Genomic DNA, 21,351 nt, shown 5'->3' on the forward strand with positions numbered 1-21,351 from the left:
TGACTGGCTGAGCTAGGATTTCTCCGGCGTACTAGGGTTTTAGAGTGTGTGCTTTGAACTACAACTGTAAGATGCTTCTCTGTGTGCATAAGGCGCCCTGGAGGCACAGTGGCGAGGAGCTCACCTGCCACCCAAAAGGCTGATGGTCCGAACTCACCAGCCAACTGTGGGAGAAAGATGTGGCCATCTCTTCCTGTAAAGATGGACAACCTGACAGCACTCTGGTGCAGTGCCACATTGTGTCCCTTGTGGTTGCTGTGAGTTGGAATCCACTCAAAGACAATGGGGATTTTGTTTTGTTTTTTAATCATTTTATTGTGGGCTCATACAACTCTTGTCACAACCCATCCATCCATCCATCCATTGTGTCAAGCACATTTGTACATTTTTTGCCATTATCACTTTCAAAACCTTTTCTTTCTACTTGAGCCCTTGGTATCAGCTCATTTCCCCCCTCCCCCCTTCCCTCCTTCGCAAACTTCATAATAATTTGATAATTTTTAAGTTACTATTATTTTTCATGTCTTACACTGACTGATGTCTCCTTTCACCCATTTTTCTGTTGTCCATCCCCCTAGGAGGGGGTTATAGGTATATCATTGTGATCGGTTCCCTCTATTTCCCCCCACCTTCCCCTTACCCTCCTGGTATGGCTACTTTCAATATTGGTCCTGAGGGGTTTATCTAACCTGGATTCCCCATGTTTGAATCTCATATCTGTACCCATGTACATGCTCTGGTCTAGCCAAATTTGTAAGGTAGAATTGGGGTCATGATAGTTGGAAGGTGGGGGAAGCATTAAAGAACTAGAGGAAAGTTGTATGTTTAATCGGTGCTATACTGCACCCTGACTGGCTCGTCTCCTCCCTGCGATTCTTCTGTAAGGGGATGTCCAGTTGCCAACAGATGGACTTTGGGTCTCCACTCTGCACTCCCCCTCATTCACAAAGATAATGATTTTTTGCTCTGGATCTTTGATGCCTGATACCTGATCCTATCGACACCTCATGATTGCACAGGGTGGTGTGCTTCACCCATGTGGACTTTGTTGCTTCTCAGCTTGTTTATTTTCAAGCCTTTAAGACCCCAGATGCTATATCTTTTGATAGCCGGGTACCATCAGCTTTCTTCACCACATTTGCTTATAGGGTGTTTTGGTTCTTTAAGCTTTGGGGCAGAGCCTTGCAAAGTGATCACTGCATCCTAGGATTTTAATCAACTCTTTAGGAATGGACACATGAGTGCTTGGATGAGTGAGTAAGTGGATAATTTGACTAGTTCCTACATCAGTAAGCCACACATTTGAAAGAGGGCACCCCAGACTTTTAGGTTAGAAATCATTTAGCCTGAAGTTTGAGGAGTGGAAGAAATGACCCAAGAAATTTTGACCGAAAACTGACTGAGCCCTGGGCTGCCCTCCCAGCAATCCCATGTTGCCCCAGGGCCTGTCTGGACGTGGGAAAGGTTTATTTTTCCTGGACGATTCAGGAGGAATCCCTAGTAGATCCCTCCAGGGAGTCAGGGCAAGACTGAGCTGCATATGGATGGGTGAGGAGGCCTTGACCTTGCTCACCTATAGAGTAGACACAACGAGTCTTCATTTCCAACAGTGCTCTCTAGCCAGGGTCCTTCCAGTCCGTGTCCTTGGAGAAATGTCCTCTCCAGGAGTAATTATGCACTGAAGGGTTTACTGACCCAGGACCTGAGGGCAGAATTAGTCAAGTAGGAGGTGAGGGTGTAATTGGAGGCCCGGAGAGCCTGGAGGCAACCTTTGAAAATCAGCTGTTTACATGAATTAGCATTGGCCAGTTATAGATTTTCCACTTGGGAAATTGCCAATAGAGTGTTGTGCTTTCTAGAGATGTGCCACCTGGGATGCCAGCATGATGGCATCATGAGGTCCTCTGGCCAGAACCTGTTACTGGGACAAGGGCGTGTGTCACAAGCCAATCAGCACAGGTGCTGGCATTCTTTCCCCATTTGATCTGCGAATGACAATGTCAGAAATGAGGTTGTGACTGCCATCTCGCTCATTTCCAAGACTGGCCACGCGTGACCCTCCCCATATGGGCTCTTGCTCTCATCCTCAGGAGTCAGTGCACTTCAGAGTTTGGGTGTTTAGAGGAGGAGGAGGAGGAGGAGGAGGAGGCACAATGGTTATGCTCAGATCTGCTAACTGAAACACCGCTAGTTCAAACCCACCAGTCACTCCTTGGGAGAAAGATGAGGCAGTCGGATTCTGTACTGACTTACAGTCTTGGGAACTCCATGGGGCAGTTCTCCTCTGTCCTAGAGGACCACCGCGAGTCACAATTCTACTCCCTGAGTTCGGTATTTAGAGAGGAATCCCAGTAGCATAGCTTCCAACCTTCCCTGCTTTCCCTTGGGGTCTCTGGTGGAAATGATAGTGAGTTTTCTCAGATCGTTTTTTATGCAGTTGCCGGAAGTGTAAGTTTTGGCATCTCAATCTTACATTCCCAAAAGCTGATACTAAAGTGTAAGAGTTTTGAGAGGGGACTGGTATCAGGAAATATCTGTTGAGGATGAGGAAAGAGAAGCTGCTCATGAGAGATGAGCTACCATGGTGGACACCTGGGGCTTTGCTCCACATGAAGATTAGGGGGGACCGTGTTATCCCACCGAGAAGCCAGAGACTTCGGCTGTGTGTGCAGCGGCTCAGCACCTATGGGTAGAACACTGCGCCAGGAGCTGCTCTTTACCATGCTTTCTCTAAAGCTTTATTGGCACATCTCACACAGTTCAATCATATCAAGAAGAGTTGTATCACCACAATCCATTTTAGAACATTTCCCTCTGTCTGGCACTCATTATTATTAACTTCCCATTTTCCCAAGTCCCCCCAGCCATACCCCAACCTGATCCATCCTTAGGTGAAACAGCTTCCTTAGATTTCAGAGAGTAATCTTTACCAAGGACGTACTAAGGCATGTCTCCATCTGGAAGGCTTGGCCATTGGAGAACAGTGAATAAATGAGAAGATACTTCAACCTGTGTTCAAATCCTGCCTCCTCCCTTGTGATTGGGTAACTCTGTGATTGGGTAACTCTGGAGTGTCGGATCTTTCCGTCAGAACATGCATCTTCTCAGAGAATAGGCAAACCTCAGAGATACTGTGGGCTCAGGTTCAGACCACCATCCTTAATGTGAATGTGGCAATCAAGCGAGTCGGCTACAGTTTTTGCTTTCTCACCGTATTGAAGAGTGATGTGGATACTTGACAGCAGTGTGCAGTGTGCAAGAGCGTGTTAAAAACATTTGAACTATTGTGAGAGTAAACAGGACACAGAGACAGGAAGTAAGCGCGGGCTGTTGGGAAAGTGTCTCCCCTAGACTTGCTTGATGCAGGTTGCCACAAATCTTCAACGAGTTACGAAATATATATAGGCAAAGCACAATGAATCAAAGCACAGTTAAGCAAGTTCTTCCTCTACATACTTTGTGGGTTTGTGAGGGAGATTGAATGAGACCCTGGTCTTATTAGGTGCTGTCTAGTGGATTCCAACGCATAGCCACCCTATCTACAACACAACAAACCCTGCATAGTCCTGTGCCATCCTCAACATTATTCTTATGTTTGAACCCATAGTTGCAGCCACCGGGCCAATCCGTCTTATTGAAGGTCTTCCTCTTATTCTCTGCCCCAATACCTTGCCAAGCATGATGGCCTTCTCCAGGGACTGGTCTCTCCTGACAACATGCCCAAAGTATGGGAGACAATGTCCCATCATCCTTGCCTCCAAAAAGCATTCTGGCTTTTTATTGTTTTTATGGAGTTTTTCCAAGGCAGATTTGTTTGTGCTTTTGACCGTCTGTGGTACTTTCAATATATTCTTCTCGAGCACTGTAATTCAAATGCATGCATGCTTCTGTGGGCTTCCTCATTCAGTGTCCACCCTACAGTCTTATGAGGTGATTGAAAATACCATGGCGTGGCTCAGGTGCACCGTAGGCCTCAAAGTAACCGCCATGCTTTTTTTTTTTTATTTACCACTCTGAGGAGGTCTGGTCTGGCAGAGATACCCAATGCATTCGTCCATTGATCTCTTGGCCAAGGCTTCCATGAGCACTGCTTGCGCATCTAAGCCAGACAAAATCCTTGACAACATCGATCTTTTCTCCACTGATCATGATGTGACCTACTGGTCTTGTTGTGAGGATCTGGGCTTTCTGTTCTTTGAGTTATAATGAATACTGAAGGCTGCGGTCCTTCATCTTCATCAGGGAGTGCTTTAAGCCCTCCTCTCTTGCAGCAAGAAAGCAGCGTTGTACCATCTGCATATGGTGGGTTATTAATCGGCCTTCCTCTCAGCCTGATGCATCTAATCCAGCTTCTCTGATGATCTGCTCAGCGTACAGATGGAATAAGTATGGTGAGAGGAGGCAACCCTGACACACACCTTTCCTGCCTGGAAACCATGCTGTGTCCCCTTGTGCTGTCAGCACAGCTGCCTCTCGATCCACGTGTAGGTTCCTCATGAGTGCAAGCTAGTGTCCTGGGATTCCCATTCATTCTAAAAGACGTCTAACAAATTTGGCACAGTGTTCGTCAGGTCACATCCATTGACATAGATGCAGACACATAGCAATGCTGCCGGGCAGAGTAGAACTTCCCTGTCAGGTCTCCAAGACTCCAAGGGGGCTGAAAGATTCCTCTTTATCCTCTGGGTGGGCCTGTGACTTGGAACCTCTGACCCGAGGGTTAGCAATTCAGTCCAGAGCCACTACAGGAATAAAACATGCTGGCTTTCGTTTTAAAAATGATCCCAGGGCACCTCTGTGCCAGGGCCTGTGCTGGGCTCTCGGTATCAACAGGTGGTTCAAAGAGGTAGTCTCAATTTTCAGAGTGTCACCTTTTTCCTTATCAACCCTTATGACTTTTTTACCACATATTTTTAAATTCACGTTTTCCTGGGCAAGCCTACCAACTTTGGCTAGAGTACATTTAACTTCATTGTGGACTTCTAGGTGAAGTGTCCCAGCGATATGGAAGGATTAAAGCAAGCCTTTGTAGGCAATTACAGCTTGAACATGTTTCCATTACATCATTTAGAAACGTGTGGAGAAGCAGGTGCAATTAATTTTCATAGCACATTTATCTACTTAGCCCAGTATGTGAAACATTACCATGTTAACATGTAATCAATGCAAAAATGATTCATTTGGTTGCTTTTTTTTTGCCTTGTTTTGTGGTATGTCATCTTCAAAATCCAATGTGTGTCTTACGTATAAACAATCTTGATTTCTGACCAGCAGCATGGCAGGCGTCCAGTAGTGACACGGGACACGTGCCACCATATTGGATAATGACGGTCCCGTGGGCCCTGGAATCTTGTCAGAAGTGACTTCTACTTGTCCCTGCCCCGCTCTCTAGGGAGATGACAATGCTCCTTGGCGGGCACAGAAGGGGATTTGATTGCAGGCCCGGCATCATAGGAAATTGACAGTTCGCATAATGAAATTTCACACATGGAGGCCATGGGGAGAATGTGAGCAGGTGTAAAAATCTGACGAAGTGGTTGCTTTAACGGCAGCCTCATGGAAACCGCAGCAGCTGTTCCCATTCGCAGGCTGCCGCGTTGCCCCGTCAAAGCGGGTCGTGGGCACCCCCCTCCCCTCTTCGTCTGCGAGGCAAAACGCAAAGCCTCCACTCGTTTCGAAAAGTTGCGGACTTGGTGCAAGTGAGCGAGCGGGGCAAACCCACGAGTAGCTGTGGAAAGATTGATGGCTTTCCTTTCTGCAGGTGCTGCTGCTCACATCTGCCCACGAGTCGGACTGCACTCCCGGGTTTCAGCCGAAAGTGTTTCGCATCGAGCAGCCTGCCGAGTTCATCGAGGGCCAGTCCATTCTGAACCGTAAGTCACACCGCTGATGGACAGCGCTTTCTGACCCGTCCTGGTCCTTGCATTCGCCGGTGGCTGGTGGCTGGTGGCTGGGGCCCTGTCCCAGTAGGTGGTTTTCTCTAAGAGCTCTAGGATCATGTTGCTTCAGTCAGTGATGTTCGACCCGGGATGGCAGGTCTTGGATGAAGGCTTTGCCGGGGTTGAGGGGAGCAGTGGGCCATGTGCCAATCTCTTGAGCATTTTATCCTTGGTGGCCATTCACCAGCTACCCCCCGAAAGACAGATTTAGCCATCTCCAATGTCAGGGTGACACTGAAAGGAACTCCTGCTCCCCTATGTAGACCCCTGAGAACCGTGCTATGAGGTTCCTAGTTGCGCGTCCTACCTGGAACCGTGCTATGAGGTTCCTAGGCGCGCGTCCTACCTGGAGCGCTCACACAGAGTATCAGTGGTGTGAGCCAGGGATGGTGGCATCTGGGAATTTTCAGGCACGGACGTCCTGAGCTAATAAGATGGCCTTCAGGAAGCTTCCCCACTGTTCCCGACTGTTCTGTGGAGTCACATCTCTTCCCACACAATTCCAATGGAGTTCCTTTCGGTGCACACCGCTCAGTTCTGCGGGTATGATCGCTGGCTCTTTTTGAAAGTCAAGATTGTATTATTTTGTCTTTATGATGACACCGGACGTTCTGGCGCAAAGCCTCTAGAATGGGTGATGGACAAGTAATGGGGTCACTGGAGCCCCTGGAGACCCCTTGTTTAATGCTTTGGCCTGAAGGGTGAGCATATGGCACCAGTGATTTGATTGGCAGGATGCTCTTAGGTCCCTTGGAGGAAGAAGGTGGCTGCTCACCTGCCCTAATGGACCCCGGTTGGCCTCCTAGTCTAGCCAGCCTCCTTCTCACCTGTGCTATCTGGCTGTCATGTTTCAAGACAAAGGGTTGGGACTCAGGGGAGCCCCGCTTGATTGCATTTTTCCATGTGGTTGGAATGCATTGTGAGCCGCCGCTGAAGGAAGCCACTGATGGAGACAGGATGTTGGCTACGCAGGGAGCTGTCCAAGGTGCAGTATGCGCACCCCCTCTGCAATTACACGCCAATGAAATCATTTCAATAATTAGAGTCTGTAATGACAAGGTGAGGGGCTCGCACTGAGAGTGAATTCCAATATGTGATTCCATGTTAATTTGATCCCTGAGTGTGACTCCTGGGTCAGACTGTCAGGAACCCTCACTTGCCTTTTGATTCGTGTGTTTATCAGAATCAATACATTTCAAACGGGGCTGGGTTTGTAGAGCACCGTTTCCCTTCTCTCCACGCTTCTCCTCTGCTCTCTCTTCTCCCCTGTCCCTGGTCCTCCTCTCTCTCCTCACCTCTCCTCTCCTCCCTCACCTCTCCCCTCCCCCCAAGTGATTATCCCAAATGGCATCTATGTTAACATGCTTGGAAATAGGAAGCCACCCCAAGTATGGAAATTAATAGCGTTGGTATGCAAAGCAGGCCCATAAATGTGATTGCTTCTGTAATCTTCACGACACCAAACAGCTTTTAATTCACCGCTGCGAAGCTGGAAACAATCATACTTTGGGGGATCTTTGTAATTTAAACGAGACCGTACTGTACATTCCAATATCACAGTTTTGCGTGTGTCTCTCTGTGGCTTTCTTTTTTTTAATCCCCCAAGTAATTAAGTGGGTTATGGTGGTTGGTTCTGTGTAAGCTAGTAAAAGCTAAATGGAACCGGGTTGATTATCCATGATTGCACATTCAGGAAAAAGTCCCTGATATGGAGGTTGAGGGCATTTAAACCTGTTTGTGTGTGTGTGTGTGTGTGTGTGTGTGTGTGTGTGTGTGTGTGTGTGTGTGTTGTAGGGTCAGCAAATTCTAACCATCTTCCTTTCGGTGCAAAATAGATGTCCAGACATGTTGCCAAGGTGAGGGGTTGAGTCAGATCTGATGAGGTATTACAAGTTCATCTCAGAGCCACGCATATGCTGAGTCTTGTTTTCTCTGTACTGTGAGAGATAGGCAATTTCCACCAACACCCCTCCTTCCGAGAAAGGTTCTGAGCATAAACTTACTGTAATTGGGTCAATTCCAACCCACAGTGACCCCAGAGAATAGAGCAGAATTGTCCCATAATGTCTCCAAGGCTGTAGACCTTTCCAGAGGTGGACTGCCTCATCTTCCTCCCACTGGGGGCTGGTAAATTTGAACCGCTAACCTCTTGGTTAATAGCTGATTACTTTACCCTTTGTGTCACCAGTGCTCCTGGTGAATAAAGCTATCAGAGTCTCAATGAGAAGGAAAGCTTTCAGTTTTGATAATGCTTCTGGTGGATTGAGTTGTGTACAGTGACCATCCCACTTGGGAATGGGCCTCTGTTATGTTAAGAGGCTGTAACCGTGTTTCATGCGTTTGCGCTATGGTGCCGGTGAAGAAGATTGAGGGTACTATGGATTTCCAAAGGAACACCAACAGCAAAATCCTGTCTCAAAAAAAGCACAGCCGGAGTGCTCCTCAGAAGCGAGGATGGTGAGACTTTGTCTCATGTACTTGGGACATGTAATCTGAAGAGACCCGTCCCTGGAAAAAGGACCTCGTGCTTGGTAAAGCAGCTGGCCCATGAAGAAAGGAGGACCCTCAAGGAGATGCAGTGGCGCTGGCTGCAACAGTGGGCTTGAGCGCAAGGACAGCAGTGAGGTGGCAGCGGCCTGGGTCGTGCTGTGTTCTGTTGTGCGCAGGGCCACTGGGAGTCGGAGCTGACTTGACAACACCTACAACCACCACCATCACCACCAAGACCCAGGGAAGGACGTGGCCAGGGACCTGAGGGACACACAAATCCAGAGCAAGGCAACAGCAGTTGTTCCCACGCACCAGGAGAGGGTGTTGTCTGGGGCCCTGTTGAGGGCACTTGCACTTACCGTGTGGTGTTTGCTTTCTGCCACTTGAACCCTTGCAATCCTTAGAGCTCCGGCTTCCTATCATTGTGAAAATTTTTGTGTTGTCAAAAGTCTAAACACAGCACAATCAATCCATGGATGCCTCCGCTCCTCGCTGTTCTATAAAGCTGTCTGAAAAGTGTTGTCTCTTGGTCTGACACGCATAGTTTATCTGCTCATGCGCTGCATGTATATGCAGTCAGCTCTGGCCTCAGGTTTTAGCCGGTGCCCAGGAATGTTTATTCTGCCCACGATATCCTGCTCTGTTTGTTCAGACAGTAATATTTCCTTCTATCCTTTTTCGTCTCCCTCCTCAATGCTCAATGACGTGCCTTCTTCTCCCTTAACTGTTAGTAATGGTCCCCTCCACTGCTTTTGCTTCCTTCATATTTTATTCACTCTTCACCCCGATACATCTTTCCCTCAGTTCCTCCTAAAGGCTTCTTTCTTCACAGCCCAATAAGACTTTATTCCACTCTTCTTCCCATGAACTCCACCCGCTTTCTTCTTTAAAAGGCCAGTTTTCAACAAGCTGCTAGGATCAAAACATGGCATTCCACCGTTCCTTCTAATGTAGCCAGGGGGGGCTCTTTCCTCTCTCGTTCAAAGCGTGTGGTAGGGGCCCCACTCAAGATAACGTGGGCAAAACTTTCCTGGCTTCACCTTAGCTGTGAAAGGTGAACTGAGATGATGGAGTTATTGCCAATCCACCCCCCCAACACACACCCCCCCTTTTTTTTTTTTTTTTGCAAAGAGACGTACAGGAGGAAGGGAGGGAAAATCGAAAATCAGCTCAGAGAGGAAGTGTCTTTTCAAGGTCTTGGGGTTAGAGTGGAGACTGCGTAGGGCACGACAGCAGGGTCCCTGACTCCTGAGCCAAGAGCGCCCCTGGATAGGCTGGCTGATGGCTCTGTCTTCTCCAGCTAAAGGAAAGCATATCATCCCCCTGGCTGCCATCTTGGTGCCATTAGAGTCTGACAGTGACCCTGAGGACAGACATGTTCCAGAATGATACTGACCAGCACCCCATGGGAGTGGGGAGATGCCAAGTGAGAAAGCCTTGCCCACCCACTCCCCTGGAGGCATTTCCAGCTCCTGGTGATCTTAATAGGGTGTTTGGGCCTATACATCTTTCTGGGAGCAGGTCGCCTCATCTCCCTCCCCTGGAGCAGCTGGTGCGTTTGAACCACCCACCTTGTGGTTAGCTGTCCAATGCTTACCTGACAACACCACCAAGGCCCCTTTATAACGTCACAGAACACATACTGTGTCCTACCCTTATCAGCTCAGCTAGACCTTCCTAGCCCTGCGGATAGGAGCTCCCTTGGTCATCAAGCTCATCTGGGACCACATGCTCATGACCCAGGAGTCTTCATTAGTGGGCTACATCTCCATCCTCTAGGATCCCAAAGGGACCCTATGATAATAATTTGTTTTGTACCTTTTTTATTCTTCATGGTTCACTCATCTTGAGACACACACACACACACACACACACACACACACAGAAATGCCACAGCTGAGATCACCTATAGTCTATGCAGTTAAGACTAATACTCATACATTTAGTATAGTATTGATCATAGGGCAGGTTAGAGTACCATGATTTTTACTCAGATAACCCACGCCTTCTGTATTAGTTGGCCAATGGTTCTTCCCCTTTCCCCAGAAGATGTTTCTGTAGACATTCTAACTCCTGTTCTTTTCTGCTTTCCGCCTCCTCTCGCTCTTTCCTTCTTTCTTTTGAACAGCAGCATGTTTCTAACAACTGACATAGTGGCTCTTAGGAAAATACCTCCCCTTCTAGGTGGAGGGAGCCACTGGCAAACAGACCTGGAAAGCATGTTATTTGCGTAGAAATAAAATATGCTGTTGTAATCAACAGCCCCAGGAATATAAGACAATAAACGTCTATTTGCTGCTTGTTGGGGTTAGACTATTCTTCTGCGGAGCTCTCTTCCAAATGGCTTCCCTCCAGGTGGGGGCTCAGGGACCCCCCAACTTTGCGCTGCCATCTTGTGGCTTCTGGTCACTGGGCTGGCAAACAGAGGGACTAGAAAAAGTGTGGGTTCAACACTCCAGCTGTTTAACCACCTCAGCTCCTAGATGACACGTCGTACCCTTTCTACTCACCTTCTCCCTCATCTCCGAATGCTGCCACAGAGGGGTGGCCTTCAAGCACAGAGATCTTTTGCCTCACGGTTCTGGAAGCTAGCCATCCATATTTGGGCATCAGCTCTTGGGGAGAGCCCTTCCCTGTTCACCACCCCATCCTTTCCTTGGCATCATTCTGTGCCCCGTACATGTTCCCTCACGTGGTCTCTTCCACCTGTGCCTGTGCTCTCCACGTCCATTTCCTGTTTCATCAGACCCCTCTCAGGAGGCATTAGGTTTAGGACCCACCTTACTCCAGTGTGTTTTCATGAACACAATGAAAGACGCTCCCTATTTCCAAACAGGGTCACAATCTCATATAATAGGGTTTGGATTTCAACCAATATATAGTTGGGGGACGTGGGTGAACGACACCAATGAGTACTCTTCATCCAGCTGTGTATCCAATCTAAGTGTACAACTGACCAGGAAATGTAGGGGGACACGTGGGTGTGGGTGAGGATTCAGTCTCCACGTAGACCCAACTTGGGGGAGAAGACAATGTTGGTCAGTACCTGAGACCACATCCTTCTTTTCTTAGGAGAGGGTTTTCAAGGCGGTGCAATCTCTTTGCAGAAGCAGACTGCGACAACTTTTTCTTGTGGGGAGACTGGCAAGTTTGAACTGCCGACTTTTCAGTGAGCACAAGAGTGCTTTAACCACGTGCAACCGAGGCTCCTAGGGTCATTTCAACTCAAACCAAGCTCACTGCTGTGCAGTCAATGCTGACTCATAGCAACCGACCCCCTGTGGGCTTCTGAGACTGACTGTTCATGGGAGTAGAAAGCCCAGTCTTTCTCCTGAGGAGCTACGGCTGGTTTCAAACAACAGACCATGTGGATCGCAGCCCGACGCATCACCGCTTCACCACCAGGGTCATACAGCGAGTGGGAAAATGGGAACATTGACTGTGGGTGTGTCTGTATGGGAAAGGGTCACTTAGCACCACAAATCAAACAACAATGGAAGAGAGACCAATTAGAGCCTCTGTAAATGTGTCGATCGCACTTGGTGAATAATGCTCCAAAGTGCCCTTCTTCGCCTCCTTTTCCCACAGCTAGAATGTTCCTTAGAGGCAAGGAGGGTGATCTTTTGCCTCCTATTGTTGGCACGTGGTGTCAGGAGGGACTAGTCCCTGAAGAAAGACCTCATGTGTGGTGAAGTAGAGGGCCGGTGACAAAGAGGAAGGCCCTCCACCAGATGGGTGACTCAGTAACACAGCAGGACGGTGAGTGGGGCAGCGAGCAGGACTGGGAAGGTTTCGTTCGGGTGGGTAGAGGATATCTCTAGGAGTTGAAACTGACTCCGACCACCACCACAGACTGTGGGATCCACTGGTCTAAGGCCTTCAGCGGATACCACTGCTTTCGTCCTTGACTTTTCTAATACTCTTCTACAGTGTCACATTGCTAACTTTTCTGGAGCTTGCAGGGCTAATTCTGGTGAAACTTCCTCATGAAGGGCATTCACTTTTGCTGGCAGGAGAGTGAGAATGTTTGTGCAACGTCTAACCAGTGCTGTATAACTGTGGAACAGATGCGGGAATAAAAACACCACCTGCGTGAAGGGGCAGCATGCCTGGCACTGAATCTTGATGGCACACGTGTTCCTCGAATGTGAAGGGCCCCTTGCACTTGAAACCCAATGGAGAGATGCTCTTATTTGAATGTTTGGTTAGTTTGTGTTTTGTATTTGGAAACCCTCAGACCTCAGTTTACCCAAGACGACGCCCCTCATCATTGTACAGTCAAGACTGGAGCCCGTTTTCGCAGCTCTCACTTAAAGCGCTCTGGACTAGAAGCTCTCCGTCGAGATCGCTGATGTTGATAGATTAAGGGAATTTGCCTCTTGACTTTCCCGCCGTTTCTCGTCAGCCTGGATGGACAGCAAGAACCTCTGCTGCTTTCTCACATTCTGTTCACAGCCCAGTACGTTCCCTGTGATGGGGGGAAAAGTAGCTCTCTCCTGGTTTCCAGCAGGGTCCAGTGCCAGACTTTCTCTGCCTCTGTGCTCCTGGCTTTTTGCCCTCCCCATGAGTCCCTTTCAACAGATGACAACATGACCATACAACAGTGACCCCAACCTCAATAAGCCCTCAGGTCGCCCAGGAGGTGCATAGTGTCACATTAATTATATTTGTACTTATCGTACATGAGTCATGGCTTTGGAGGGTCTTTTTAATTGACTATAAATCAAACGGGGAACTTGAAAAATGAAGGCAATTAATGACAAAGCAACTCGAGAGATGTTTTGCATGCTAACACAGTAAATACATTTCCAGTGAATTAAATGTCCAAACTAAGACCCCTTTGATCCTGCTGGGCAGATTTCTTTGGGGTGGTAATAAGTGGATGAACTTCCCCACCTGGCCGATGAGCAATGCCTGTGTGCTGAGTTCCCATTGACCCTGTTTCTATTCTGTATCCTGAGAAACGTTCTAAGTTCTATGGGTTTGGGTTTCTTTTTAGGATATTTTCAAATAACCAGAGTGTGTCCTTGGGGGCATGGCACCTCACTCCAGCCTGTTTACTCCCAGGTTGGGAAATGGAGTTACTGATGAGGGAAATCATTTCCCATCACCCTTGGGCCTCCATATAGAATTGAGCCCCCACCATGGGGCCTTCAGGTGGTGCACTGGTTTCAAGCTGTTGTGAAGTGTGAAGAAAATCACACTCTGGCTCTCCTGCTCCTTTGTTCTATCAGCATGGAGAAGGGGGTGCTCTAGGTCAGAGTGTGGCCTCCTTTTTACAAGAGTGAGCATCTTACCCTTTCATACACAGATCCCAGTTGAAAGATGATGTCTTCTGGGCTTGACCTTCTCCCCCCCCTCCCGCCAAATTTTAACAATCTAGTAATCAGTCCATGTATATTCATTAGGATCCTCGGAAATGCATTCTATGAACTATCTCATTTCATAAATGTGGACTCCCTTAACGAGAGAAAACCACCTGGACACAGCACGGAGGAGGTAACCTGCAGAGAGAATCTCCCCCTGGACTTGGTCCCTCGGCCAGCCTCTGGAGGCTGGGGAATGTGTCCTGTAAGGGAGCAAGAACAGCCCGCAGGGAGAGACCTGAGAACAAGTTCAGCTCTCTTAGCACACACTTTCTTGTCTGTAGGAGGAAGGACGATGTAGACGGGAGGGCTCACACGCTCTGCCCTTGGGTTACATCTGTCCTAGTGATCTGTCCAGTTTGAGAACCTGGTTATTTAATGAAAGTAATGAAAGCATTAACTGTCAACATGGAGAGTTTCTCTAATTATTGCTTTTTAATCCCAAAGTCTAGGCAACACAGAACTTCAGAATATAAATCCCAGAGATAGGCTGCCTGTTCAAATTCAAGTTCAGTCATTCTCAGCTAAGTCGCTTGGGCAGGGTAGAGAAAAACAAATAGAGAAACCAACCAACCCACCCCTGCGATCCTTAGTTTCCTCATTTGGAAAAAGGTGGCCGTCTCAGCATAAGGACTTTGGGTTTTAGGGCCGGTTGACGAAAGCACTGGAATATTTGCTGCCAGAAATAGTCCCGCGATCGGAGCCCCTGACATATCCCCTGTGTCAATGACTGGCTCTCCCATTTTCTGGGCCCTCCCATCTCTACTGCCTTCTAGACCACCAGTTGGTTTTCTCCTGTATTCTGCCACCTGACTGCCCCTTACAGGCATCTGCAGTCACCTCCCTTAAAGTAACTCTCCTAAGAGGGATGGACGGCTCAAATGGCATGTCATCAATGCCACAACACATGCCCCATTTTCATCCTATTATGGATTTTCTTGGCTGGAATGGAAGTGTTATCGGTTGTCAAGGAAGCAGAGGGAAGTGCTTCGAGAGGAAAGGGCAAGGGCTGCTGGTTATTGATGGAAGACTTTGACATCTATTTCAGTGTTTGGAATTGGCGATGCAGGTATAGGAAGAGAAGACCATGTCTCACATACGTTGGAAATGTCACTCATAAAGATAAGCCCCCGGAGAAGAGCATCATGCTTGGTAAAGCGGAGGGACAACGAAAAAGAGGAAGACTCTCGATAAGATGAATTCACACAGCGGCCGCTCCGATGGGCTCAAACATAGCCGCGAGTGTAAGGGTGAGCCGGACTGCGCAGTGCCTCCTCTGCTGACCATGGGTCCTCGATGTGGGAACTGACTCGGCGGCAGACGACAGCAACAACATGCAGGAACAGGGGCAAAGGAGAGTATAGCAGGCTGTCGGGAAGTTGGGAAAGGAGCCCGACCTTAAAGAGAAACGTGAATGGGCTCGGGCTTTGGTGAAGGCATTTGGAAGGGTAGGGCTGGGTTGGGATGTAGGCCAGTGAAGAGGTGGATAGAGAAGATGGCAGCATGTCAAGAAGAACCCTAGAGAACTTCAGGAATCTGGACTCTGAAGCCGCCAGAAAGGGGCTGTTCTAAAAGACATGTGCTGGCTCCCCGGCCTCTCACCCCAGCCTGACCATGGACTTGAATGAGCCTTGTTCGCTAGACCACTTGTAGAATGAGGGTAGATTAGTCTGGGCTAGTTATAGTGTCAGAAACTCAACAGGGGCAGCTCCACTGTCTTACAGGGTGGCTCTTTGTCCGCATCAATGCCACGGCAGTGAGCTTGCTTTGTTTTTTAGTAATTATGGTTGTATATAACCCAACTCCAGCCAGCTTTAGCAGACATACACGAATGATCGGCCCATGTAGTTGAATGCCTCAGGGTTTGCTTTGACTGTAGGGACATCTGAATCGAGTTGCTTGAACGGTATCCCTCCCCTCCTCTTGCTTCAGTGTTGCTTTTGTGCCTCCCTGCCAGAGGGCTTTCCTTCAAGGTGACTGCCAGTAGCCCCCACCTTCCATCTTTCGGGCTCAGCAACTCAGAGCATTTTCTCTAAGTCCCCAAACTTCTCGTGATCAACTCCCCTTGGACCAGCTTGGTGGGTCACCTGCCTATCCCTGGGACAACCAATGCCCAAGAAGTTTTAGTATTCTGATTGGCCAGCCTGGAGGAATGGGGTTGCTCTTCCCCAAGCAAGGGGAATGGGTGTGCCGGGCTGGCGAAAGCAAGCAAGTCTTCCACGAAGGTGCTGTACTCCACTGCTAAGGGCCTTTTCGGGCTATGCTCTGTGCATGGGGATTTCAAATATCCCGCACACAATAGAAATAGAAATGTCAGCTAGGTGGCAGGGAATGAAGACAGCCACCTCAACAGGCTTCTGCTGGTGATGCTGGTGAGCAGATTGCTTAATTAAGACTGTCAAATCCTAAGAGCTGCCATATGGCCTCACACTTCAACCTGTTGAGTCTCTCCACCCATGTGGTTCTTGAGCTGGTATAAATCTCTCTTATTTCTCTTTTTCTTTAAGAGCCTGCGAAAACTGGGACCTGGCATGTAACCACTGTATCTCCCAATGTAAAGTAGTTGAACCACATGCATTTGACTGCTTAATGAGTAGAACATCCAACTTTAAGTGGGGAAAGATTCAGCTTGTCTTGAAATAGTTTGAGAAGGCAAAAGAGCTTATCATCCTGTAACAGAGTCCATCTGCACACACTTGAACCATCACCTGCCCTCTGTCTGGTCTTCACACCTCAACTTCCAGGGAGATTTTCATGGACTTGAATGCAAAAGAACAATAGGTGCCATGCTTAGCATTCAGAATCCCCCAAGCACTTCTGCATCTGATGGAGTCCTCTTTCTTCTTCAGGAAGTAGAAGTAGGGAAAGAAAGGAAATAATGTAGGTTACACCCCTACCATGCATTTAACAATTATTCAAGACACACCAAATGGTCATCTGCCATATGGCAGACTCGGTACAAGTACAAGAGATACAGTTTGGAACCAGACCTCAAACGTGTTTCCGGTTCTGGGGTTTTCCTTCTGGTGGAGAAGGGGAGACAAACAAGATAGGCATGGGCACCCCAGAATAAAGACATGATGCTTGAAACGGCGGTAAGGATCAAGCAGCAGCCATTTCTGGGTGACTACTCTATAACAGATGGTCATAAACACTACCTCTGAAATACTGAGACCCTCAACTACAAGTAAGGACCATCCAGGGGCAGGCCATGTTCATAAACATTTAGGCAAAGGGTCCCGTTATGCAAAGAGCAACTAATGCAAAGAAAATGGGGACAGCATTTCAGTCTGTGTACCTATAGACCTTGGAGACATGGGGTGTTTGGTTCCAGGCCAACTGCAATAAATCGAACATCACAATCAAGCCGGTCCCATGGCTTTGTTTTGTTTTGTTTCCCAGTGCATAGCAGTGTTATATCGTCCCTCCACTGTGGCCCGTGATGTGCGCAATCCAACCCCCAAACCAAACGCACTGCCGTGGAGTCGGTTCCCACTAATGGTGACTCGTAGGACTGAGTAGAACTGCCCCCATAGAGTTCCCGAAACGACACCCCCAGGGCTGCTTAAGTGTGTGACCCTGAAAAGGTTTGAACTGCTGTGAGGATGACCAAAATGTGACGCAGAGACACAAAGCGAGCGCGTGATATTGGGAAAATGGTGCCAATAGATACATCCTGGTTGCTGCAAATCCCCAATGTGTAAAAGAACAACAAACAAACAGATGTAGTGTCTGCTGCGTGCAGTAAAGTGAAGCACAAGAAAATGAGGCCTGTCTAGCCTCTGATCCATCTTCTCAGTTTAATCATCCCAATGAGGAGGGATGCTGACTCTTGAGTAGATGAGGCAGATTAAAGGGCGCCAGAGCTCACCGGAAGGGACGAGTGGGAAATGAATCCCCATCTGCCTGACTCAAGCCCATGTTCTTTGCATAGACAGCGCCTGCCACCGATAGAGCTACCTCCATCCCCACCCCACAGTGATCTGCCTCTGCCCTTCCTAGAGTGGTCGCAGTAGCATCAGGGCCTGTCACTGTGGGTCCCTGTTTGTTATTACCTGTCTCTATCTCACATGCAATGCCATCCAGTCAAGGCTGACGCATAGCAACCCCCTCTTGGTTTCTGGGATTATAGGTGTTTATGGGAGTAGGAAGCCCAGTCTTTCTCCCTTGGAGCTGCTGGTGGGTTAGAATTGCCGACCATGTGGATCGAGCCCAATACGCAACCCCTACACTCCATGGGCTCCCATACAGTGGGGCATGGTCCCTGGAACCCGTCTCCCCTGCACAAGTGCTGCCACAATCTTGCTTCCTTCGGGCCAAACCTTACAAAGTTGCTTCGTGGAAATCACCGAATGCCTCCTAAGCTGTAGGGACAGATGTGCATGGAGAGAGATGGTCAGGTGCATCTGCTCGGCAGGACATGACCTACTTGTGGGAGTTGTGATCCAACAGACTGACAGCTCATGAATGTCTACCAAAGTGGGGGGGGGGGGCAAAGAAAGAGCACAAAGTATAGCCCATCGGTTTCAAATCGGGCTTTGCTGCCAAATGAGTTATGAAAACGCTTGCAGTGTCCAGAGCCCTTTGGATTTCAGCGTTGCCACAGGTACTTCTTAGTAGAACCTTCCATTTTCAGCGGCAGGGGCTTGTCCCTCTAACATGTTCACCAGGTCACAGCTCCACCACGTCTGAGCCCTTGTTCCAGCCAGCCCCGACAGGCCTGCTCCTTCCTGTCTCAAGTCCGAACCATGGCCAAACTATGCACCAGCCTGTCTCTTTCTCATTTGACGCCAGGACAGTTGTCAGTCATCCGGTTTCTGCTGAGCCACGCGTGTCAGCTTATTCTGAAGACTTCCCAGAGGACCTATTTTTAGCTAAAACTGGTTTTAATTTTCACATGTATACATCCAATTCCATAGGGGTGGGGGGGATTCCAAATGAGGAAACATCGATTCTGAATAACATGAAAGAAATAATTAGTGCTCAAAAAACACTTCAAAATGAGTCCAAATCTCTGAGGAATATGGTTAGCACTGCATTTTTCGCAGCGGTGGGAAGCGCATTGAATTACAAACAGAAGGCGAGGTTGTGTGGGGCTGGCTGAGTCCGGGAGACGGAGGCCAGCCTGAAGGGCGCAAGAATAGGACAACTGAGCCTGCGGTACACCTGAGACCTTCCCAAGATGCCCACAGGGGACACGAACAGGTGCTTAAATCCCAGGTGCCCCTAGGTGTGGGACCAGATTTTCAAATCCCAGTGTCTAAAGGGACCTGCAGGACATGGGCTAGAACCCAGCACTTGTCCATAGTTAGGAGGGATTTGCTTGTAAAGGTGGATAGGGAAGACACAGGTATGGAAACAGGCAGTTCATCCATTTCAGAGTAAAGTCAAGACAGTTCTAGAATCACTCACTGCCATCCAGTCTGTTTCTGACTCATTATGACCCTACCCCTGTGGATATCTGAGACTAACTCTTTGTGGGAGTAGAAGATGAGGCTGTTGGCTTCTGTACAGATTTACAATCTTAGGAACCCTAGAGCAGTTCTACCCAGCCCTATAGGGTCCCTCTGACTTAGTGCCCATGGAGTTGGTTTGTAGTAGTTTTTACTAATAAGGATGTTGGAATAAATTGCAAGGTTACAGGCTGGTTAACACTCTGTAAGGTGGATCACTAACTTTTGGGACCGTGTTTTCTACTAAATACTGGTTGTTTCCTGAGTAAACAGAAATGTACAAATTAAGATGCAATTCCACAAAATCTGCACCCTTCAATAAGTGCTAAACAATGAGGTGAACCAATTACATTTTTACATACTCAAATCATCCTTGAATGCACCTGTTAAGCAAGGCTGCCATGTGACATTGAAAGAACATGCCACCCGCCGCCCATTCCTCCCTCACACCTTGTTTTGGTCTGATTTTAAAGTTTTAAGTGATTTTTCTGAACCGTGTGATAAAAATTAATTATCAGGAAATAAAATGAAAAGAACAAGGGTGTATGAAATGCACGCTTTTAATTTTCAAATTGCGTTAGACAGACTTAGCGCTACTCTGACAAATTGCTCTTAGTCTCTGTCACCATGATGTCAGGACCCTTAGAAAGAGGCTGGAAATGAGTGTGTGGCCCACACCACTAGTAGCATTGTTTCAGGGTTCCATTACAGGCATGGCTGTCTTCCAATTTTTATTCCTAGAAAAGGAATCCTACATTTTTAATATCGTTAGCTTTTTTCTTACATCAAGGTCTTTCATGGATTTATCTGATCATTATTCTTAGGACCTTTTTTCTCCCCTCTTTGTCTTTGTTCCGTATATTTTCCTGTGCAGGGCAGCCAGGTTTAATGAAGCCTCTCACTGCCATGAGTCAGTACTAACTCATAGCGACCCACCTGTGGTTTCTGAGACCGGAACTGTTAACGGGAGTAGGAAGCCCAGTCTTTCTCCCTCTCCTTGGAGCTGCTGGTGGTTTTAAACTGCTGACCATGTGGATCCAGTCGAAACCCAATGCCTAACCACTACATCAACAGGGCCCCACGAAGACAGTAACTAAAAGAATCATTACCCGGGGGCGTGGAAGGGGAGGGAGGAAAAGCAAACCGGAAGTCAACACCAATGGCCACAAGAGGAAGCAAAGGTTCCAAAGTTGACTGTGATGATGAGTATACAAGCCTTCTTGATGATTGGGTTCGTTATACCTCAGTCAAAGTGATGGGAAAAAAGAGAGAAGAAAAATAAGAGCAATCTGAGTTTCCTGACATCCTGGTGGCCTGGGGACAAGCCGAACAATTGGCTGTTTATTTCTTAAAGAAGACACTGTACCAGAGTGAACACCAGAAGGGGTCTTACAACCATTCTGTGTGTTCTGGAGACTGTCTGGAGTTACCTGGGACCTGGGCAAGGCCAAGTTCTGGCCACAGGGGACTATGCCTTTGATGCACCTTGTTAACCATCCTGGAAGCCCCTACACTGAGCTACTCAGTTACATAGCCAAACAACTCACATTCTGCACAGTATGTGCAACTCCACCCACTATCTCCAGCCATGACAACAGAGCAAAGTTACAGATGCTCAAATCCCCTTTCAGGAGGGGTACACCCTTCTCACAGACGCTTCAAGGTACTTCAGGAGGCTGGCAGCGAACCTGGCAGTTACAGGGTGGAGGGGGGAAAGTCAAAGATCAGCTGACTCCTTGAGGTGGCAGATCTAGGGACCAGGGGTACAGGTACCTGATGATTGAGAATAGGAAGCTTGAGTGAGAGGCGAGGGTCCTGCAGTTGGCTTTGACAAGTGAGCCATTGTTTGACAAAAGAGCGTTTTGCCCAAGTTAGCAGCTGGTAGACTGGGATCAATGAATGTGCACAGACGTCCTTCTGCAGAGTTTGCAGTCCACCTTAAATGCTAAAGGCCTTGTTCTATGGGAGGCTGAGACTGGCAGTGGGAGCATTGATTTCCATTTGCACCTTGACATAAAGCTGACCTCCACTGAGTTTAACTTGACCATTGGCCACCTGCCGTTGGTAGTCTGTCTGAAGCTATGCTTCCAGAGGGAGTGTGTT

General features: G+C 48.2%; 1 protein-coding gene across 1 annotated transcript in view; it reads left to right on the forward strand.

The window, feature by feature from the left end:
• The window catches only part of LOC123522115 (cadherin-13-like), a 512,433-nt gene that overhangs the window by 214,055 nt on the left and 277,027 nt on the right, over positions 1–21,351 (forward strand). The window contains exon 2 of the mRNA XM_045293933.1: positions 5,762–5,873. Coding sequence (XP_045149868.1) covers positions 5,762–5,873 — 112 coding nt within the window. The remainder of the gene's footprint in view (positions 1–5,761; positions 5,874–21,351) is intronic.

Source organism: Echinops telfairi, unplaced genomic scaffold, assembly GCF_000313985.2.
Source record: "Echinops telfairi isolate 266 unplaced genomic scaffold, ASM31398v2 ScPeMD7_2291;HRSCAF=2852, whole genome shotgun sequence".
In the NCBI taxonomy this organism is placed as follows: Eukaryota; Metazoa; Chordata; class Mammalia; order Afrosoricida; family Tenrecidae; genus Echinops; species Echinops telfairi.